Genomic DNA, 23,084 nt, shown 5'->3' on the forward strand with positions numbered 1-23,084 from the left:
TCCTGAAGCTTTGAGTTCTGTCCACGTACAGTCGTAGTGCACGGAGGGGACAGAGCAAAGCCAGGGCTGAGTCTGCCTCCTCCAGGGGCAGCGCTTGCAGGTTCACCACCTGGTCCCTGAGAGGAGTGGTAGGAACCTGGGCACATAGCCAGGTCAGGGTCTCAGTACAACATGGTTGTCACCCGGCCCGAACTCTAGGCACGTTTCGTCGACCGAAAATCCCTGCAGGTCCCCTACCTTCTTGATGGAGGCCAGTGCAACCAGTAGCAAAGTCTTCATGGACAGAAGCTTTAGGTCTGCTGATTGCAAAGGCTCAAAGTGAGCATCCTAGAGTGCTCGAAGCACCAGGGACAGGTCCCAAGAGGGTATGGAGGGGGGTAGAGGGAGATTTAATCGTCTCGCCCCCATAAGGGACCTGACGACCAGGTCGTGCTTTCCCACTGTTTTGCCATCTATGTGGTTGTGATATGCTGAAATAGCGGCAGCATGTACTTTGAGGGTGGAGGGAGACAGCCCTCGTTCCAACTCTTGCTGCAAGAAGGAAAGCACGGACCCTATCGAACATCTTCAGGGGTCCTCTCGGTGAGAGGAACACCACTCGACGAACAGGTTCCACTTCAAAGCGTACACACGTCTTGTAGACGGTGCCCGTGCCGAAGCGATGGTGTTAAGTACCTCTGGGGGTAAGTCACATAGAACCTCCGCGTCCCATCTAAGGACCACACATGGAGTTTCCAGAGGTCCAGACACGGGTGCCAGAGAGTGCCCCGTCTCTGAGTGAGAAGGTCCTTCCTCAGAGGAATGGGCCAGGGAGGGGCTGTCACAAGGAGCATAAGTTCTGGGAACCAGGTTGGGGTGGGCCAATAAGGGAGCCACCAGAAGGACCTGCTCCTCGCCCTACCTGACTTTGCACAGGGTATGTGCAAGTAGGCTCACTGGAGGAAACGCACATTTGCGGAGGCCCTGGGGCCAGCTGTGTGCCAGTGCATCCGTGCCGAGTGTTCCCTCGGTCAAGGAGTAAAACAGCTGGCAGTTGGGAAGTCCCTGAAGAGGCAAACAGGTCTACCTGAGCCTCCCCGAACTCTCTCCAGATCAGCTGAACCGACTGGGGTTGGAGTCGCCATTCTACCAGGAGCACAGCTCGTGATAGCTCATCTGCCACACGGTTGAGCACACCGGGGGCATACATGGACCGAAGCGACCTCAGATGCTTCTTACTCCAGAGGAGGAGATGGCGGGCGAGTTGCGACATGCAACGGAAGCATAGGCCACCTTGTAGGTTGATGTACGCAACAGTCGCAGTGTTGTCCGTATGGAACAGCACGTCCCTGCCCTGTAGCGGCCTTTTTAAGCAGCTCAGAGCGAGACGTACTGCTAGCAACTCGAGGCAGTTGATGTGCCAATGCAGTTGGGGGCCCGTCCACACCCCTGACACTGCATGCCCGTTGTACGTGGCACCCCAGCCGGTGGCAGAGGCATCTCAGAACACCACAGCATGCCTGGATACCGGTTCCAAGGGCACTCCTGCCCACAGGAACGAGGGGTCTGACCACAGGCTGAAGGTCTGGCGGCACGCCGGTGTGATTGTCACCTGGTGAGTGCCGTGATGCCACGCCCATCTCGGGACTCGGCCGTGAAGCAAGTGCTGAAGCGGTCTCATATGGAGCAGCCCGAAAAGTGTTACCACTGCTGCCGCTGCCATATGCCCCAGGAGCCACTGAAAGAGACTCCTTCTGTGAGACCGAATCCAACTCCATACCGAGAAAAGAGATCCGCTGCATGGGGGAGAGTTTGCTCTTTTCCCAGTTGACCTGAAGACCCAACTGGCTGAGGTGCCTGAGCACGAGGTCCATGTGTTCGCATAACTGATCTCGAGAGTGTGCTAGTATGAGCCAGTCGTCGAGATAGTTGAGGATGAGAACGCCCTGTTCTATCATGGGAACAATGGGGCCCCTCCATGACTTTCGTGAAGACACGGGGAGACAGGGACAGCCCAAAGGGCAAGACCTTGTACTGATATGCTCGATCCTCGAACGCAAAGCGCAGAAACGGCCTGTGTCAAGGAAGAATCGAGACATTGAAGTACGTGTCCTTCAGGTCGATTGCTGTAAACCAATCTCGGGGATGGATGCATTCGAAAATGCGTTTCTGCGTGAGCATTTTGAACGGTAGCTTGTAAGGCAGAAGCGGCTTCCCCACAGGCCTTGTAAGCCTTGCCGGTTAAGTCCGACGAGTGTTTACAGGCCCGGGAAGAAAGATACGGCACTCCGCGCCAGATGGAATTAGGGCACAGTTGCATAGCTACAGCCCGCTACACTGGAGGGAAGAACATGTAACCCTTAGCCGGTCCGCCATCAAAGGTGGTGAGGGAGGAGGAGCAGTCGGGACGATTTCTGGCAGTGAAAGGTGCCATCAATGACCCAGTGAGCTCTTCATGCACCTCCGGGAAGAAAGGAACCTGGGTGGGTTGCTGAGAATGGGCACGGGCCACCCCGAGAAACCAATCATCCAGCCTTCGAGGGCTCGGGACATGGTGGAGGATTCCACACAAGCCCGATCTTGTTGGCCTGTGCTGTGTGGCTGAACAGCTGATGCAAATGATTGCACGCCAAAGTGTATTGGCTCGTTTAGTTTCACTTGAAGTAGATTGGCCTTTCTAGCGAGATTCCTATTCGTCGGTCCCCGACGTGGCGTCGAGAAACCAACTGAAGAGGAACTACATGCCTATCGACTGAACACTTAATAAGCATTCGAATGATGTCACCGTTTTCACAAATCAAATTCTTGTTGTTTAAACAGAAACAATAATGGTATCGTTTTCAAAAACGTGCACTTTGAAACCCGTTTAAAAAGTTTGCATTTTCAGGCCCACAAAACACTGTTGTTGTGTAAATGAATGGCCAAAAACATAAAAAGTGTTCCATTTTTTATTAAAAATGGTGTCGTGTAAACCGCCATTTAGACTGGAGAGGGTTTAGAGGTTGGAGAGGGACTGGTATAAGGATTTTGACAAATTTTGGAGAGCACATATGGATATCCAAAAGAATCCCACATTATAAGCATCTCCCCTCACTTTGTGATACTGATAAGACGAGAGCTGCATAAGATTGCTAAACAGCAGGATAACGGCATTTTTGTCCAGGTAATCAGTCAGTTCAGGCTTTTGTAGTCAATACCCCTCTTTGAAAGGCTTTTGATAAGTATGGTTAGTGAATTATTAATATATATATATGTGTGTGTGTGTGTGTGTGTGTGTGTGTACAGTGTACACCAAGAAAAACACCAGTAATTTTGAAAAGGAAACAACACATTTGAGAAAAGCCCATTTTTAGTCACTTTCCCACATTGTAAAGAACTGATCTTCTCCACTCGCCTCTTTTCTAAGAAGTATAATCATTATTGTAATTATAATTATTATAATTATAACCATTTACTGTCAATCCACACTTAATTATGTTTAGAAGTGGAGAGTAAATCACTAAACGTTAAGAAGTCGATTGTTCAAAGCCTGATGTGTTTCATTTGGGACCATGGGGGTTCATAAATATTCCAGGGATTGCTCAGGTCTTGACATTCCAGTTCCTGGAAACCTCAGAAGAAAAGTCAAGCATAATGAGTCCAGGTCACAGGAGGAATGTATTCGATTACAAATAAAAAACATTTGCTGTGTTGACAATAAGACCCAAAAACATTGGACAGACTGACATGACCATTCATTCTCCACATTAATTGACCACTACAACTCACAGTAGCTGCCTGGCTTTCTAGAAGTTAGTTGCTCAGTGAGAATGGAGCCATCACTGTGGCTGTTTGTAATCTTGAATCAATACCTGCAAGTGGGTCAAAAGAAGATGGACAGAAGGCAAGCTAGACTTTTCTTGCATTCCCACAGAAGATTGGAAGAGAAAAATAGCTGAAAAAAATTATCAATGTTAATTAATCCATTTTCATTTAGCAAGCCATCCTTCAAAATGATTGAGAGGGGCAAAGGTAATGGTATGAATCACCCCACTTGAAAAACACAAGAGTTCTAATTAACCAAGTGCTTTGAATGAGACTGTTGAATACATCAGCACTCGACATGAAAGAGGTAGTTGTGACCGCCAGACAGCTGTTGAGTCCCTGAGCTCAGAACATCAGTGCATCGGGTTCTGTCTGCGAAACTGTCTAGAGAGGAGGCTACGATAATCTCCAGAAGGATCTCGGACAAGCCCCCAGTTGGGAGATGGGCTTTTCTTCTGACACTAACTCAGCTGAGCTGTGGAAATGCCCACACCGTGGTTGGAGTCGGTTTTGTGACAGTAAGACATGCAGGAAAAAAACAAACTTCACCATAAGTACTTTCAAGCATTCAGAATCATACTATTCTTGTTGGATGTTCACAGGTAATCTGAGGCTTTAAACTCACACTTTTCAGCGCATGAAAGCGTCTATGGCTGTGATCCATTAAATAGTCACTGAGAGACCTTTACATGTGGGAAATAGAAAGGCTGCAGTGTAGAAGGCTCAAGATACAGTAATTCTAAAATGCTTCTCTACAGTTGTAACGCCTATAGTGCAATGAAATGCATTACACAGACCTTACACAAGCTTTTATGAAGGAAGGGTATCTACAAAAATAATGTTTATACCTCTTTTTGGCCTAATATAAGATAAAGATCAATAAACAAGAAATGTGAAAGGATATAGCCCCACTGACAAGAACTACTGATGGAGTATATGGGGGTGCGCAATCTATGCAATTCTTCTGTGTTGATTATTTTGTTCTATCCTCACTTTTTGAAAAGGATTATTAAGACAAAGTGGTGTCCTGACCAAATGTTAATGTAGCCCATTACTGTATGAACCTTATTACTATCATAATATTATCTTACTTAATATATCCTATCCTGTAAAGAGCTGACCTGTTGTTACATTTCTGCACTGGGGGAGTCTGCACTGTCATGAAAAAGTTTGCGCACAGCATAATCAATGGAGCAGTCTAAACTGTAAGTGTCTGCATAGAAAATGCCTTCATTTGATAGACATTCCATTTTTGGGGGTGTTCTGTTCATTTTAGACAACTATACTATACTATGTACTATTTTTGTCGGCCAACCCGGAAGTTGGCAACACCCTGGTTCACTCAACAAAAACCAAACAGGATTTTTCCATTGGCTTTTGGATTATTGCAGAAAATGCGCTCTGTGACCAACAAAAGTTGTTCATCATAATAATCTTCAAAATTGAACACTTCACAATTTTGAAGCCTAAATACAGTCGCCAGAAGTAAAAAGCTAAACGTAGCTATAAACGAACTACACCACAGTTGCCTGTCTTCAATGTCACCATCTCTAAGCTTCCAACTGTTTCAGTCTTCATCTAAAAACATTTTCCCTGAAAGTTCGAGTTAGAATAGTTTGCAAAAGCACAATTAAAGTCAAGTCAAGTCACCTTCATTTATATAGCGCTTTTAACAATATAGATTGTTTCAAAGCCGCTTTACAGTGATAATAGGAAATTACAGTAACACAGATTGTTTTGGCTTTACAGCAGCTCTAGAATAAAGTTATTGTCCAGCTAAAGTTAGTTTTGATTGATTGATTCACTTCCGTTGCAAAGATCATTAGTTATTGACTTAGGGGCCGCTAACACGACACCGTTCTAACAGAAAACACTCATCCGCACAAAACAGTGCCTGGTGGCTCGAGAACGCAAACCCTGAAATAGATTCCAAGGTGCAAGCCTTGAAATTTTTTGAAAAAAAAAAAAGGTTTTCTCTGCGCAAACCTCAAAAACGCAAATCCGGAATGTGCGGAATGTGCGTTTGAATATGTATGTGCGCAGGCGTGTAGTCCTTCTTTACAAACCAACCCTCAACAAACTGTCTGGCCTTAAAAAAATGTTATAAAGAATTATTTATTGCTTCCGCATAGCCACGTGAACCGGAATTATCCAGACAACGTTTTATCTGTACAGAGGTAAAGGGAAGGGAAGGAGGCCTTCACAGGGGAGAGACTAGTTGACACTTCAGGACTGCGTTGTCGTCGTGTCCAGGTGCAGGGCCTTCATCAGATCTGGATAAACAGAGAGACTAATATTAGCGTAGACGCCATCCTTCTTATGATGTAACAAGTACTGTACATCAGGATTTATGGGAAGTGTTCCTCGTTCCGGCTTACCAAATCTATGCAGCCTAACATTGAACTATAGAATTATAAACAGTATGAGTTTACCTATTCAGTGTAATGATGTTTAATGTCCCTGACAACCTCTGTAGTCCCACTTAGCCACTTTTCCAAGAGAAGCTTTAAAAAAAAAATTGGTTTTACTCATATATTTTATGTTAAAGATAAATGTTAACCACAGACCGTATTTCAAGCATTTAATCAAAAACATATTGGCCTGCAGTGCTCTATTAATCCTGAAATATAAATTACACAACTGCGTGTTATGTGCCAATACATGGCCCAGTTGAACATACTTGATTTGCGCTCTGCGGTAACAAGTAACAAACCTCAGTACTTAAAAGAGCAACAGAGTTGCATTGAAATGTTTCTGACATTAAGTTGAATGTGTTATTATCAGGTAAGTTGCTAGTAGTTTGACCTGAAAGAGAAGAAAGACCATAAAAGAAGCATTAAATAGCATTTATGCAAATTCCTGCTATGGCGCCTCTTGTTCAGCAACACACAGGACCGAGCTTGCATATGTATCTGCGTTCTTTTACCTGCATACAATCTGTTTTCAGCCATTTGTAGTCTATTACTGTGCTCTGTTAACTGAGGACAGCAATACTGTTGACCACTAACAAAACAGCTTGACAAAGGCAAAAAAATACTGAAAGCAATTCAATCAAAACTCCCTTCAAGCGTCAGCTGTTGACAATTTTTATTTCTTTGAATCAAGAATCACACTGACGTGTCAACACGTGTTTCAATCTCAATACTTTCTCTCTGCTGTTGCTAAGTAACACCATCACTGTCTTTCTTCTTTCTTTTTTTAGACAAGGGAAGAAACAAGGAGTTTTACAGTGTAGTTTTTAGTTTTCAAGAATGACCTCAGGTTAGATCAAAACAGGACAAGGTTATGCTCTGAAATCTCATGCGAGACTGTGTGGAATGACATGAAGTGTCATGCTGTGGATTGTATGTGTGTGTGTGTAAGGTACCTTGTGTTAAGAAACCCTCAGGAGAAAGAAGCAAAAGTCAGAGAGGTCAGACGCAGCTCAATGAGATTCGCAAATAGAATTCTGGAGTCTGTTTAGATGTTTTAAGCCTTTTATTGCTATTAAAAAACATTCTCCTGAATGAAAATAATATTTGGCATTGTGACATGATGGTAAGTTGGGCAAAATGACCTGAAATGGCCCGTTGAATATGTGTCTGGTTATCGCTGTTTTCAGAGGGAATTAAATAGCTGGCTGTCAGAACACTGTCACTACAATTTCTCTTACTTACAAATAAAAAAAAAATAAAAAAAAATATTGCCAACAGTCACAGAGCTCCCCAAAAACACATCAAAATAACACATTGCTGGTTGTGAGAAGTGTTGGCACAGCGTGGTTTGAGCTGGCACATCCAGGTCACTTTTACTAAAACACTACATGAACATTTACTGTATCCTAATTAGATCCATAGCAAAGCTCTGCAATTAGCACTTATTACAGTACTTTCATAAAAGGTTATTCTCTTCATAAAATCACTGATACATTGGTAATGCCATGGTTAAAACAAACTTTAAATTAGGTGTAAACACAGACATTTTAATAAAATAAATAGCACAAATTAATTCAAGTATCTTAAAGATGCAGCCATCCGAGTTTTAGCACACTGAGCTCATAAACAATTTATCAAACATACTCTACGGGCAGCAATATTGGAAATCCCTCTTCTCAACAGTGCAAGGACACACATCAGACAGCTCAGACGCTGAGGTTCATGTTTGCATCTACACAGTATGGCTCATAAAAGTTAAGAGACTTATGATCCTTAAGTTGATAGGTGATTTCAGCTTTAAATTCAAAACAGGCAACTATAGTCTAGAATAACAGAGCATTAACTCCAAACGGTAAGCATTTTTAATTCCTAACCTACAATAGACCTAAATAGACCCTAGACCTAACCTCTAACCCAAACCCTGACTCCAAATCTAATACTAACCATTTAACACTCTTTCCCTTTATTAATCAGTTTAAGGGGGGCTTTCACACTGGACATATTCAGTTTGCATTATTTTAAAATCTTTTCCTGCACCGTGACACATTAAATTTCATTAATTTCATGAGATGCAACTTTGTATTGTGTTGTTCTTCCTGACAGCATTACATTTTCACATTAAATTTATGATAATTGTTAATGCATAAATTAAACTGATTAGCAAATCAAATGAAACGTACACAAGGTTCCCCACAGTGGAAAGCAAAATTCTGATTTTAAACTCACATCTTTGGCCACTGCAACACATCATGCTGTTTTGTGTGTGTGTGTGTGTGTGTCTATCGCCATAAATTAAAGTCATTTCACATATCTGTTGAGAACCTATGTGAACGGCCCTGTATTGTAATTTAAATTCTTAGCAGAACGAAACATTTACTAAATTATGTAAATTATAAATTGAATATTAAGAAAATTACATCATGTTAGGGAAAAACAGAGTAAAAGTACCACTATTGTCAAAGCAAAAAAAAAAAAAGAGGTTACCATGACTTTTTCTGATTCCATGACACTAAAACATTCCCTGGAATCCATGTAATAAATTGTACAGTCTTGTAAAGATGATGAACATTATCAATTTATTTACAAGCATCCTAAGGGAGATAGCAATGCAGGAATTTTTTTTTATTTTTTTGTTTTTTTCCAGCAGAAGGGAGGCAGAGAAATGTCGATCGTATGCATCGGATGCATTACCAAAGCAGGCAGGCAAATCCACTTAAGTATGCTCCAGGAATTTGCAGAGGTCCCAGGCAGTATGCCCTTCTCACAGAGGTCTGAATGTGTTCTCCCCCATCAGGAGTCCAGCGGCCATCAGAAGTGGCCCATCCGTGTGGTAAAGACGCTGCGGGGGCGAGTCGAGGACGCCGAGCGGCCGAAGCTAGAAGACGGCCACTTGATGATGAACTGGGAAGTGACTGGCAGCAGATACCTGTACAGACGGAGAGAGGAATCAGATATAGGGGTCGGATGCCAAACTCAAAGGCAGGATTAGAGGCACAAAGGTCACCTAAAGAGATCAGGCTCTCTCTCGGCTCCCCAGCTGATGCTTTAGATTCCTGTCCCCTCCGCTGACCCTCACGTTTACACTGTGCCGTTTTTAATAATGAGTGACACAAGTGGCTGAACGGGACTTGTTTTAACAGATAAGAACTTGTTTAATGCACAGGATGTTCCAAGACAGGACAGAGACAAGGAGGGTAACCAGCCTAGACAGCTGATGACCCACACTTGCTAATACCACAACAGCTTAATTATAATTCTACTCAAAACAAAGCAATTTAAACAGTTAATTAATTAAATAACACAGTGATAAAAAACAATCTACTAACCGACAAATAATTTTTTCTCTCTCTCTCTCCTTTTAGTAATGTTGAAAAAAAAAAAAAAACTATGGGGCAATGACAAATAAGGATGTCTGAAATGATAAACAGGAAACGTCTTTTAGAAATATAGTTCTTATATTTCTAATAGGTATACAAGTTTTTTAAGTCTCATATGTTTTTGCAAAATTTTTCTGTTTTGGGGCTTTTTTTTGTGTGAAATAATTTCCTGCATGTTGGTTGTATCACAGTGACTTTGATTTGGCAAACAAGAATTTTTCAATCATTAATATTTAAAAAAAAAAAAATATATAATAATCAAATAAAACTGCTTCACTCATTAAAATCAATAAATAAATCAATACTGCTTCGTACATTATAGGCTTTATTATAATAATAATACCTAAACAGTTATTTTTTCATGAATTGTCAATAAGATATTTTGTAACAATTCTAAAACTGAAAACTTGTTCATCATAGAAGAATTGTATTTAAATTATTGCTTGTATAAATGGATTTTTTAAATAATAAATTAAAAAACAAAAGAATAAGTGTCACGACTCAGGGGCCCAGGAAGTGGCTTTGTGTGAATGAAAGAAGTGGCTTTGTATGAATGCAATGATGTAGTTACGACAGCAATACATAATGCCAGTACAAATTAGGGCTGCTCTTTATCTAACTAAAGAAGATTTGTTCTAAAGCTCCTGCTGTAGAAAGACAGGGCCAAGAGACTTGGGAAGAATCAAATTAACTTTTATAAAAGAATGCCCTTGAATCTTCTCATAATACCGCACTAAGCATGTGTTTGCAGTGCATTCCCTTCAATCAGCAATATGGAACATGGATGTCATGCATGTTTTATGGATCATAAAAACTCTGGACAATGATGAATATCGATGAATGTCTCCATCACACACACCGAGCCACCTTTCACATCATGCGCACATGGTCTTTCTCTACATTCTTTTCATTAAAGCTTTAAAAACATCCAGCCCGATTTTTTTTGGTTCTTCCCTCAGGGAACTCCAGACAGGTGAGTTCTCAGGAAATGGTTGTGGGTTGGGGGTTGTGCCTCATTAGCATATTTTTCAGTACAGACTGCCGAGTTTGGTCAACAAAAGGAAATGTCAAAGGAATATGAAATTCAAATATGAACATACATGGAGGTGGACCTTTCTGGCTCTGAAGAATTCCCTGTAAGGAAGTCTCATCCATGAGAGAGCTCCATCACTCAGGGTCCAATCAGGCTGCAGGCAGTGTTTAATTGGACCTCTGTGAGGATTCCTCCAGGTCTTTGGGCTTTTGATCACTGAGCAGTTCTTGGAAAAACCTGCCAGTGCAAAGCCCCTAGAGAACCGCCAGCTGTCTAACGTTCGAACGTGTGTGTGCTTTACTAATTACACACAATCGCTCGAAGATCTGCACATATCTCAAGTCTGTTTGCTTGTTTAAAGCCTACACTCTATCACCCAACTGCCACATGCAGCATAAAACTTTGAGAGAGAACTTTTAGACACTTTGAGAGAAAAAGGAGACTTCCCCATTCACCAGATATCATATTAGGTTTCTCAAAAGTTAAGAAAGAAATCTCTGTAGTTCTACATCGAGAAAAAAAATCTCACAAAACTTCCAATGGCACCTATTTTCGTTTATACTATAATTTTGTGGGTTGCTCTTACTTTTCGTGACTAAACACTGAACCTGAGTTGGTGGTAACATGCTACATGCAACCCTTTTTTGAAGTAATGCTTTACTAAATCTGCACTTATTTTTTTAAATGTGGAACAGGTTGTAAATTTTCTATTTATTTAATCACAAATGCAATCACCCGACAACAGCAAACTATTGCTCCCATTATTATTCACAAAGCTGTCTACTCTGTAAGTGGATTTTTAACTATTTACTGTTTTAAGAGTAACAGAATAATGTACCATTACTTTTAAAAGCAAAGTTTCACATTGCGCTCATGTTAGGTGAATGTTCGCATACTTCCATAATCTGACAAATTTCCCAAAAATATTTAAAATAAAAATCTAGGACTTGATTTTATCCATAAGAAACTGATTGGAATGTAAAAAAATAAATAAATTGCCTGCATATAACAAGTGGTTAGAGAGAAGGGTCTTGGATGATGGTAACCAATAAGTCGTTTCAGAGCAATTTGTTAAATTTTGAACAATGATTCTGAAAACATTTCCTTGAAATAATGTGCGCTGATGCAATCATGCATAATAGACTTAGAACATGAAGTACATATGGTCAATTTTGATTTTGTGCTGACTTAACTAATGGGTTAGTTGGGCAAAGTGCACATCTCTGGTATGTCATGTGACTTCTACAGCTTCTATCGGAGACATGACAGTCACCTGATGGATCCGATCAAGGAATAAGGGGGCGGCGATGGAGTAAGAAGCAAGGATGAAACTGTTACCCAGGCATCATTTTCCTAACGAGGCAAAGCAGATGCTGGCTGATTGAAAAATAACGGATCCCCAAGGGCCGTTCCAGCAATGAGCCGTCAATGAGGCATGTCCTGAGAGAACACAAGTGTGAGAAGAGAGCGGATATTGGCTAGGATGGAGAGCTGAGAGGAAATCGAAAATGACTGGCTGGGTTTCTCTGAGGTTATGCCCCCATGGAAATACAAAAAAAAAACAGCAAACAGGTGGACAAAGGTTTATGGCCGAAGATCAGACAAACTGGAGGGGAGAGAGTGTATGATTCAAAACCAAAAGATAAAGTCCAAGGGGGTGGAATCACAGGATGAGTGCTGTCGTGCAAACAATGATACATTTCTGGGTAGTCAACAGGCCAGACTCGAAGGACAGAATCTGAATCTGAATAATTCTGCATGATTCATAAACTACACTTAAGTGCTTAAACTCATGTAGCTTAATCTCAGGTAAAATTCACACACAATGTCTGCATAAGCACATCACTAATGTAGGTGATTTAAATGGAGTTGATCAGCTCTAATAATACACAATATTCTAATAGGACAAGCTAAAATGCTCTGCAAGAATCAGATTTGTGAAATTTCATTGAAAAGGTCTGTTGTCCATTGCCAGTAGTGTAGTAATGCATGAAGCACCACTCACACAGAAGTCACTTTCAAACCAAGAAGCTTTCTGTTAGTTAACCCGGAGGCAGGGGATCCTTAATCAGTGTTTTTTTTTTTTTTCAGTGTACAGTACTTTTCCAGTAAATAAAATACCTAAACATCCTTAACACAAAACAAATTGATTTGCTTTAAAAATAGTTAGTAAGAGATATGTGTTTTCAGAGAATATCTTTAATATTTTTGTTTCTTGTTTTAAGCATAACATCTTTTCTTACAGAAAGAAAAAAATATCAATTGGCTTTACATATAAATACTACTTCAGTTGCAGTTTCTGTACCAACTTTTTAGTGTTTAAAACCTCCTAACAAACCAGATTCGGCTAATCGCAATTGTAGATTCAGTTTGTCATGAATTGAACTTGTCAAATATAAGGTGATAAGAACCAAATTGTGCATGGGTTTCAGCAAATGTGGAGCTAATAGTGAATGAAAGGAGTCATTCAGATGTGCTTCTGATGTTGTGCTGGAGTGTTTGGTTTGAATGCATGTTGCATGCACAAAAGTGGTAAGGTAAGTGTGTCAGCACAAAAATGTGGAACACTTTCTTGTAAACATTCAGAAAATGTGTGTATAGCGCATTATTTATACAAGGCTGATTTGTGAATCAATTGCAATTCTGTATATTGGGCAATATTTATACATAGAAAGGGGGTGTATTTTGCCCTGAAAAGACTTGCATTGACTTTACATCAAATATTTTAAAAACAAGTGTTTGTACTGAAATACTACATGCAAAGGTTTCATGAATTTGCCCCAGAATTTTTGTTCTGGGTTCTCCCTCTTGATAAATATGCAATTTTACTATAGCCAGTACCACCTGTTGTGCTTCTGTTTTTTTTATATATATATACAGTATATATATATATATATATATATATATATATATATATATATATATATATATATATACTGTATATATACACTCACCTAAAGGATTATTAGGAACACCATACTAATACTGTGTTTGACCCCCTTTCGCCTTCAGAACTGCCTTAATTCTACGTGGCATTGATTCAACAAGGTGCTGAAAGCATTCTTTAGAAATGTTGGCCCATATTGATAGGATAGCATCTTGCAGTTGATGGAGATTTGTGGGATGCACATCCAGGGCATGAAGCTCCCGTTCCACCACATCCCAAAGATGCTCTATTGGGTTGAGATCTGGTGACTGTGGGGGCCATTTTAGTACAGTGAACTCATTGTCATGTTCAAGAAACCAATTTGAAATGATTCGAGCTTTGTGACATGGTGCATTATCCTGCTGGAAGTAGCCATCAGAGGATGGGTACATGGTGGTCATAAAGGGATGGACATGGTCAGAAACAATGCTCAGGTAGGCCGTGGCATTTAAACGATGCCCAATTGGCACTAAGGGGCCTAAAGTGTGCCAAGAAAACATGGTAACCCTTACTTTTACAGTCCCCTAATTACTAGGTATTTACCTGGTAAATATATGGTAAGTTATAGTTGGTTATTGGTAATTACCACAGGTAACAAGTATGTAAATGCAGAGAAACTACAAACTAATTACTAGGTATTTACCGGGTAAATATATGGTAAGTTATAGTTGGTTATTGGTAATTACCACAGGTAACAAGTATGTAAATGCAGAGAAACTACAAACTAATTACTAAGTATTTACCTGGTAAGCATATGGTAAATTATAGTCTTTTAGTGTGTAATTACTTAAGGTGATTAGTATGCAATTACAGAGAAACTACCAGGGAAAAAAAGTTACAAGTTATAAGCTACAGTTACGTAGCTATTACAGATTATAGGGTAAGATCCCAGTAATTCCATGGAAATAAAAAGGCTTCCTTTTACAGTACAGTTTCACTTTACTTACTGAGTAAATTGTCATGCTTTCCTTGGTAACATTGCAGGACATACGAGGTAAAAAAATTGTGACTATATGGAAAAGGGAATGATCAGGTTATATGGTACAATTCCGGTAATACCATGGAAATAAACAAGGCTTCCTTTTACAGTACAGTTGCACTTTACTTACTGAGTACATTGTAAAAACATCTGCAAGAACATACCCAGTATTTAAGATGTGCCATGACATTAGGGAAAACTGTTCCTGTGGGGTAGTTACCAGGTAAGTGTAAGGTAAATTATTTGATAAACCCTCTATAAATGGGTGTAGCAATGAACAACAACTATGTAAGACAAGGTAATTTATTGGAAACTACCGTCTTAATTTCAAGATAGTAATAAAAAAACATGGACTGTTACCAACATAACCCTAGGATAACTACAAACCTAACTTGAATTGATGGGTAATACTGGAGGTGTTTCTAAAAACAGGAGGTGTTTCTTGGCTGCCTACATTCTGAGGAAGTACACAATTAAATCTGAGTTATTACCAACCTAAACAGGTAACAAGTACACAGTACTTTGTTGAGTTAATATTTAACAGTGGTGTTTTTTTTTCCCTGGTAGTTTCTCTGTAATTGCATACTAATCACCTTAAGTAATTACACACTAAAATACTATAATTTACCATATGCTTACCAGGTAAATACTTAGTAATTAGTTTGTAGTTTCTCTGCATTTACATACTTGTTACCTGTGGTAATTACCAATAACCAACTATAACTTACCATATATTTACCAGGTAAATAGCTAGTAATTAGGGGACTGTAAAAGGAAGGGTTACCGAAAACATCCCCCACACCATTACACCACCACCACCAGCCTGCACAGTGGTAACAAGGCATGATGGATCCATGTTCTCATTCTGTTTACACCAAATTCTGACTCTACCATCTGAATGTCTCAACAGAAATCGAGACTCATCAGACCAGGCAACATTTTTCCAGTCTTCAACTGTCCAATTTTGGTGAGCTCGTGCAAATTGTAGCCTCATTTTCCTATTTGTAGTGGAGATGAGTGGTACCCGGTGGGGTCTTCTGCTGTTGTAGCCCATCCGCCTCAAGGTTGTGCGTGTTGTGGCTTCACAAATGCTTTGCTGCATACCTCGGTTGTAACGAGTGGTTATTTCAGTCAAAGTTGCTCTTCTATCAGCTTGAATCAGTCGGCCCATTCTCCTCTGACCTCTAGCATCAACAAGGCATTTTCGCCCACAGGACTGCCGCATACTGGATGTTTTTCCCTTTTCACACCATTCTTTGTAAACCCTAGAAATGGTTGTGCGTGAAAATCCCAGTAACTGAGCAGATTGTGAAATACTCAGACCGGCCCGTCTGGCACCAACAACCATGCCACGCTCAAAATTGCTTAAATCACCTTTCTTTCCCATTCTGACATTCATTTTGGAGTTCAGGAGATTGTCTTGACCAGGACCACACCCCTAAATGCATTGAAGCAACTGCCATGTGATTGGTTGATTAGATAATTGCATTAATGCATTAATGAGAAATTGAACAGGTGTTCCTAATAATCCTTTAGGTGAGTGTATATATATATATATATATATATATATATATATATATATACAGTGAGGAAAATAAGTATTTGAACACCCTGCTATTTTGCCAGTTCTCCCACTTAGAAATCATGGAGGGGTCTGAAATTGTCATCGTAGGTGCATGTCCACTGTGAGAGACATAATCTAAAAAAAAAAATCCAGAAATCACAATTTATGATTTTTTAACTATTTATTTGTATGATACAGCTGCAAATAAGTATTTGAACACTTGAGAAAATCAATGTTAATATTTGGTACAGTAGCCTTTGTTTGCAATTACAGAGGTCAAACGTTTCCTGTAGTTTTTCACCAGGTTTGCACACACTGCAGGAGGGATTTTGGCCCACTCCTCCACACAGATCTTCTCTAGATCAGTCAGGTTTCTGGGCTATCGCTGAGAAACACGGAGTTTGAGCTCCCTCCAAAGATTCTCTATTGGGTTTAGGTCTGGAGACTGGCTAGGCCACGCCAGAACCTTGATATGCTTCTTACAGAGCCACTCCTTGGTTAACCTGGCTGTGTGCTTCGGGTCATTGTCATGTTGGAAGACCCAGCCTCGACCCATCTTCAGTGCTCTAACTGAGGGAAGGAGGTTGTTTCCCAAAATCTCGCAATACATGGCCCCGGTCATCCTCTTCTTAATACAGTGCAGTCGCCCTGTTCCATGTGCAGAAAAACACCCCCAAAGCATGATGCTACCACCCCCATGCTTCACAGTAGGGATGGTGTTCTTGGGATGGTACTCATCATTCTTCTTCCTCCAAACACGTTTAGTGGAATTATGACCAAAAAGTTATATTTTGGTCTCATCTGACCACATGACTTTCTCCCATGACTCCTCTGGATCATCCAAATGGTCATTGGCAAACTTAAGACGGGCCTTGACATGTGCTGGTTTAAGCAGGGGAACCTTCCGTGCCATGCATGATTTCAAACCATGACGTCTTAGTGTATTACCAACAGTAACCTTGGAAATGGTGGTCCCAGCTCTTTTCAGGTCATTGACCAGCTCCTCCCGTGTACTTCTGGGCTGATTTCTCACCTTTCTTAGGATCATTGAGACCCCACGAGGTGAGATCTTGCATGGAGCCCCAGTCCGAGGGAGATTGACAGTCATGTTTAGCTTCTTCCATTTTCTAATGATTGCTCCAACAGTGGACCTTTTTTCACCAAGCTGCTTGGCAATTTCCCCGTTGCCCTTTCCAGCCTTGTGGAGGTGTACAATTTTGTCTCTAGTGTCTTTGGACAGCTCTTTGGTCTTGGCCATGTTAGTAGTTGGATTCTTACTGATTGTATGGGGTGGACAGGTGTCTTTATGCAGCTAACGACCTCAAACAGGTGCATCTAATTTAGGATAATAAATGGAGTGGAGGTGGACATTTTAAAGGCAGACTAACAGGTCTTTGAGGGTCAGAATTCTAGCTGATAGACAGGTGTTCAAATACTTATTTGCACCTGTATCATACAAATAAATAGTTAAAAAATCATACATTGTGATTTCTGGATTTTTTTTTTTTAGATTATGTCTCTCACAGTGGACATGCACCTACGATGACAATTTCAGACCCCTCCATGATTTCCAAGTGGGAGAACTTTCAAAATAGCAGGGTGTTCAAATACTTATTTTCCTCACTGTATATATATTTTACAAAATGGTGATGTGAGTGTCAATACATTCTTTTAGCAGCATCGTCATGGGCGTTTGAAGAGGGTAACTATACCTTGTGTCATCCCAGTCTGGGCTAAGGCCGCTGAGAGAACCGCGCGAGTCGGCCACAAACTTGTAGACTACAAGCAGACAGTCTCTACACAACTGTACAACACGCTGGCAGCACCTCAGCTCATGCGCGGTCACCACCTCACTGCTCTTACTGAAGACGCTCTCCCATGATGACCTGCTGAAGGAAGATACGCACATAAATACAACAGCCAAGAAGTGGGTGGTACCAACATTACATGTCATGGTATGCATACTTTTATATAACAGTAACAATATTACATGGTATAGTTATCTTTTACTGGAAACTCAAAAAGTTTAAATATTAAATAACCACCATGGCATGTGGTAATTACTTTTGTAAATAATCCAGTCAATTACATTTTTTAGATATTTTCATTTGATTATTGTAGTTAATGAACTTCATGGACACAAACCAAAATATAAGATTATTCCTATCAACTGAATGATAAGTCTCACAAGTTTCATTAAGATTCAAAATGGTAAAAACTAACATAGTAAAATAGATATTTTCAACTTCATCCTAATTAAATACATGAGTCACATTTTACAGGGTTAAATTAAATAAATACAGTATATGCACACCCGTGACTGCACATCAGTGCAATTTTTTATTAAAGTATCAAGTTACAGTGTTGCATGGCAAGTGTACACAAAATAAACTCGACTTAAACCTCTTAATAACAACTTCATCTTGGTCCATTGTGAAACCCATATATATATATATATATATATATATATATATATGGGTTCAAAATCTGTGGGAATGAGTAAAATTATACCCAATACACGCAATCCCTCGCCGAAATTCAAGCCCTGTAACACCAACAATATTAATCCGGAACAAATTAATCGAATGAGTTGGTATTGTGAATCCTGCGGAATAGTTTCAGATATTTCAGTATCGATATGTATCGAAAAATCTATATTTCTGACAATGCAACATTGTGCTTACTTTATTATTTCAGATGCCTTTTTAAAATACTACAATTGAAAAATGTATAAAATGTATATTTTATTGGCAGGTGTTAATGTGTGTATATATATTAATCCTTAACACAACAGTCCTTTTCTTCCATATTGTGACATAGTGTGTGAGTGTAACAGGTTATTGAAAAATAAAAGTTGGCAGTCAATTGTGTAGGGGAATAGTTTAAGCGGCCTAATTGATTGGAAAAGTCTGCCATACGTCATCAGAGAGAAGTCTGTCTTACCTGGAACATTATAACATTTTTATAAAAATATATATTTTTTTAAAATAACTGATTAAATACTGATTTAGTAACAATTTTAAGACATTTTGCTGTAGTATGTCATCATACAGGCGATACGGGACAGCTTTTATTGTAATAGACACTGCTGGAACAATCAGTCAGGAAGGTTAAAGGGTCTGATTCTCGTTCTTTTGGCTTTTGTTGAAGAAAGAAACGATAAAAAGTCTCTTTAAAGTCTTGGCAGAGGAGATGAGGTTTTATTATAGAGATGATGAAATGTAACTTCTAGGGATCTGAATTGTACATTACAGGCAGGAAGGCTATGCAGTGCTCTCCCACTGATATCTCCTCCCCGTGCTACTGGCTCATAGGCCACCTTCACATGTCAGGCCCTGATTAAACAGAAGCAGCATGGGTTGCTGGCACTGCTTCTAATCCCCTAGAGCTGTGTTCGCTCTCATCAACTCCAAATGGTCTAAACCTGGCTATATAACATCCTTCACTCTGTGGCAATTACAAGAGTGATTGGGCCACACAAAGCCTCCGAGAAGCGCTCGCAATGACTAGAGAGAGAAAGGCGGTCAATACGGAGGAGTCCCTGCTGTTTGCTCTCAGAGCTGGTAAAATCGCAGCATGTAAGAGTCTATGTGTATTATAACAGCAAGCGTGTATGCTTCTATGTGCGACTCTCTAAGGAAGTAAAAGTCTATATCAAGACTTATGATTGAGTCAATAAAGACAAAACAGAGACCATTTTTCTCATGACCATGGTTGTTCTGTCTCAATGCCTTTTCAACATTACACACTCTTACAAACCACTTATCTTCCATAATGTGACATTTACAAGTGTAATAACGAATAATAATTAAACAATATCACATTAAATCACAGTCGCACTGTTATCCTAACCAATTATGATTGTGATATTGCTTTTACACCACAGTTCAATAAACAAGCAGATGAATTTTAAGAAGATATCCAATTTTTTTCTTTGAAATTATGTGCCCTAATAAATAATTCACAGTAAGACCAGGAATGTGTATTAATAAAGTAAATGTAAATATGCTTAATTCTAATTTCATGTTGACTTTAAAGGCAGAATATAATTCTCTTACCCAGAGCTGGAGAGGCAGTTCCAGAGCCCCTGACCGTGACTCCAGAGCAGACGGTTAAAAACACGGTTGAAAAGGTGATAAAGACGTAGACTCTCCACATCCGGTTCACTCCAAATCCTCTGCAGCACTGAGCGGATGTTGGTACGAACAATGTCCAAAACCTTCATGAAATAATCAGATAAATAATAGTGATTAAAAACACCCTGGGAGTGAAAAGTTCTGCGCATGATCTACTTGCGATCTACTGAGCAAATTAAAGAACGCAGACGGATCATTTCCATAATGACCAAAACAATCTACCAAGAGCAGTGCAAATTAGCCTCTGGTTTAAGACATGCTTTTTTGGGGTGGTAAATAATGGCGCAAATACCAGTAAATTGACTAAGTAAATCCTGTTGCGTGATTCATTTAAATACTCTCCTCCTATAAATTTTGCTTTTGAAAGGGAAACTCAAATGCATATGCAATAAGGTCAGCTGCAAAAATAACCCAGTCCACGCCTTTCAGTACAAATTTTTCAGTACTAATTTTGTCTTTACAGTAGTTTTTTTTTTTTTTTTTTTTTTTTACGCCCAAAGAGGGTTAAGCTGCTAGTAAATCTGGCTCTAAAAGTTCCTTACAAAACGTACCAAACTACACTGAAGCTATTCAATGAAGAATGCACTTTAAATACAGCTCAAATAAATTATGATTTCTACTTATGATAGTAACGGTTTAAATACTGTAAATGTTTATTTTGCTACAAACATTTTGCAGGGACTTCTAGGCACAATATTCAAATGAATCAATGCATCATTAATTGATATGAAATGTCCTAATGAACCAATTTTGCTCAAATTAACCGGACTTCCCACAGATACTGGAGGGTACTGTGAACAGTAAAATCCAGAAGAAGAGTAATGGAAGAAGTCTCAGTGAGTTTCCACTCATCTTTCTCTTCGCCCTCCAGCTCCCTCACACCATTCTGCTCATCGACATCTATGAAGTGACTTTCAACAATATGTCTGATTTAATGGCCTTGTATGAGGCATGTTAACTCTATTCTGATTGATCCCTCAAACTTCGGCTGATAATCAGCTTGTGGAACGAGACAATCCCTCATTATATCAGTCTGCCATGCCCATCCTACAACGTCCAACCTGCTGTGTCAAATCAAAACACCTGTAACCTGCTGTAACCACCAGTCGTTCACTACTGTAATAGTGTTGAAATTGAGTGGCTTTGAAAAGTTTCATTTTGTTGCATCATGTCTTCTGTTAAGACAGATCCAAATGGCATGTTTTAAGACCCCCATTTTTTTTTTTTTTTCACCATACACTTATCAAAGAGACTGTAACTTATCAAAAAATTATTGAGTGTTTATGTTTTTTGCAAACTTCATGCATTTTTTAGTCCACTCACCTTCCTTTGTTTGGTGGCATCTAACTTTACCAGCCAGTAAGACGCAACTTTTGGCTTATGGTATTTCCAGTTGTTCTGAATCTAAAGGAGCAAATGAAAATAATTTCATTATTGCAATATGCACAACTATTATCTGTGTGTGAAATTGAATATCTATCTATCTATCTATCTATCTATCTATCTATCTATCTATCTATCTATCTATCTATCTATCTATCTATCTATCTATCTATCTATCTGTCTGTCTGTCTATCTATCTGTCTGTCTGTCTCTCTTTCTTTTATGTTCCAAACACAAGGACCTTGAATAGGAACAGTCCATTCGCATAAGTTTTCTCCCCAAGAATACATTTTTAACATGTCTGAACATTGATCTGAATGTGTGAATATATTTACATCATTTACATTATCAATAAAATATACGCACTCTCCTCATTGGGTCCCGTGGTACCAGTGCATGCACCAGTGCACGCTGCTTCTCTCGTACTTTCCACTAAAATAAGTGGATAAATTATTCTCTTGTTTTGAGTGTGAGATGATGGCATAAATATTGTCATATTTATCATTTATCTTCCTTGCTAAATCATTAATAACTAATTTAGACTGAACTAGACCAATCATTTTAAGAAGTATTAATTACAAACATATACATGTAACACTGTCGAAATTCAAGAGTCATTTCCAAGTCATTCAAAAGTCAAGTGTCAGTGAAACGAGATGCTTAACCTTCAAACTGTTGATCATCAATATCATGGGGTCAAACTAAATATTTGATGTTCTAGTCATTTTATATGAGGTTTGAGATTTTTGCAGTCCTTCTTATATAGATTTTTTTTTCTAAATACAGTTTAAAACCTTAGAAGGGGTAAACTGAATTTTGACCAAATGTTGGTTTGTCATTTACAGTATTTCCTATATTTACAAGATAACTATTTGTTTGTTTACATTATTTTGATAATAACTAACAGAGAAACACGGTTGAATGGTTGAGTTTAATGAATGTAGTTAACGCTGCCGTTTGTTTAAAAAATTACGCAAATAGAATGAAATAATATATTTTTCTTCCCGCTAGCCTGTAAAAAGGGTCCAAATGATGTTACTGCCAAGGTATCGCAATGGTAATAAATGTAGTCATTTAATCTTTTTTTTTTTTTTTAAATGAATTAAATAAATAAAACATGTACTACAACAAATTTAATATAAATTCACAAGTGTGTCAAAATTATAATATTGCTGTATCATTTAAATTGTCGTATGCAGTCGAGAATGTAAAGGCCGCTGAGGTGGCTAAACAAAGCTAAAAGAGTAGCAAAACTCGAGAGCTTGTAGATTTGAGTTTGAGAATGTGTACAATAAATATTCACACTTCCAAATTGAAATTTACACTCACAGCTCTGATGTGCAAGGCTGAATGTTTCGATTTGCACACATCTGCAAATATATTCAGTGTATATCCATACAGTGTATATATATATATATATATATATATATATATATATATATATATATATGAAGCCGTTTTATTGGTCGATGCCTGACCAATAGTTATA

At 39.3% G+C, this 23,084-nt stretch overlaps 1 protein-coding gene across 2 annotated transcripts in view; it reads right to left on the minus strand.

Annotated features, from left to right (window-relative positions):
• Nucleotides 1-7,249: 7,249 nt before the first annotated feature.
• ttll7 (tubulin tyrosine ligase-like family, member 7) overlaps nucleotides 7,250-23,084 on the minus strand; it is a 177,777-nt gene continuing 161,942 nt past the window's right edge. The window contains exons 17-20 of one of the 2 annotated variants that reach the window (XM_079857474.1): nucleotides 21,536-21,616; nucleotides 20,135-20,295; nucleotides 17,789-17,962; nucleotides 7,250-9,123 (exon numbers count right to left, since the gene is read on the minus strand). In XM_079857474.1, coding sequence (XP_079713600.1) covers nucleotides 9,006-9,123; nucleotides 17,789-17,962; nucleotides 20,135-20,295; nucleotides 21,536-21,616 — 534 coding nt within the window. In that variant the 3' untranslated portion in view covers nucleotides 7,250-9,005. Of the gene's footprint in view, nucleotides 9,124-17,788; nucleotides 17,966-20,134; nucleotides 20,296-21,535; nucleotides 21,617-23,084 lie in introns of both variants that reach the window. The other variant, XM_079857473.1, reaches the window with a different exon arrangement.

The sequence above is a fragment of the Squalius cephalus genome (genome assembly GCF_949319135.1).
Source record: "Squalius cephalus genome assembly, chromosome: 22".
NCBI lineage: Eukaryota > Metazoa > Chordata > Actinopteri > Cypriniformes > Leuciscidae > Squalius > Squalius cephalus.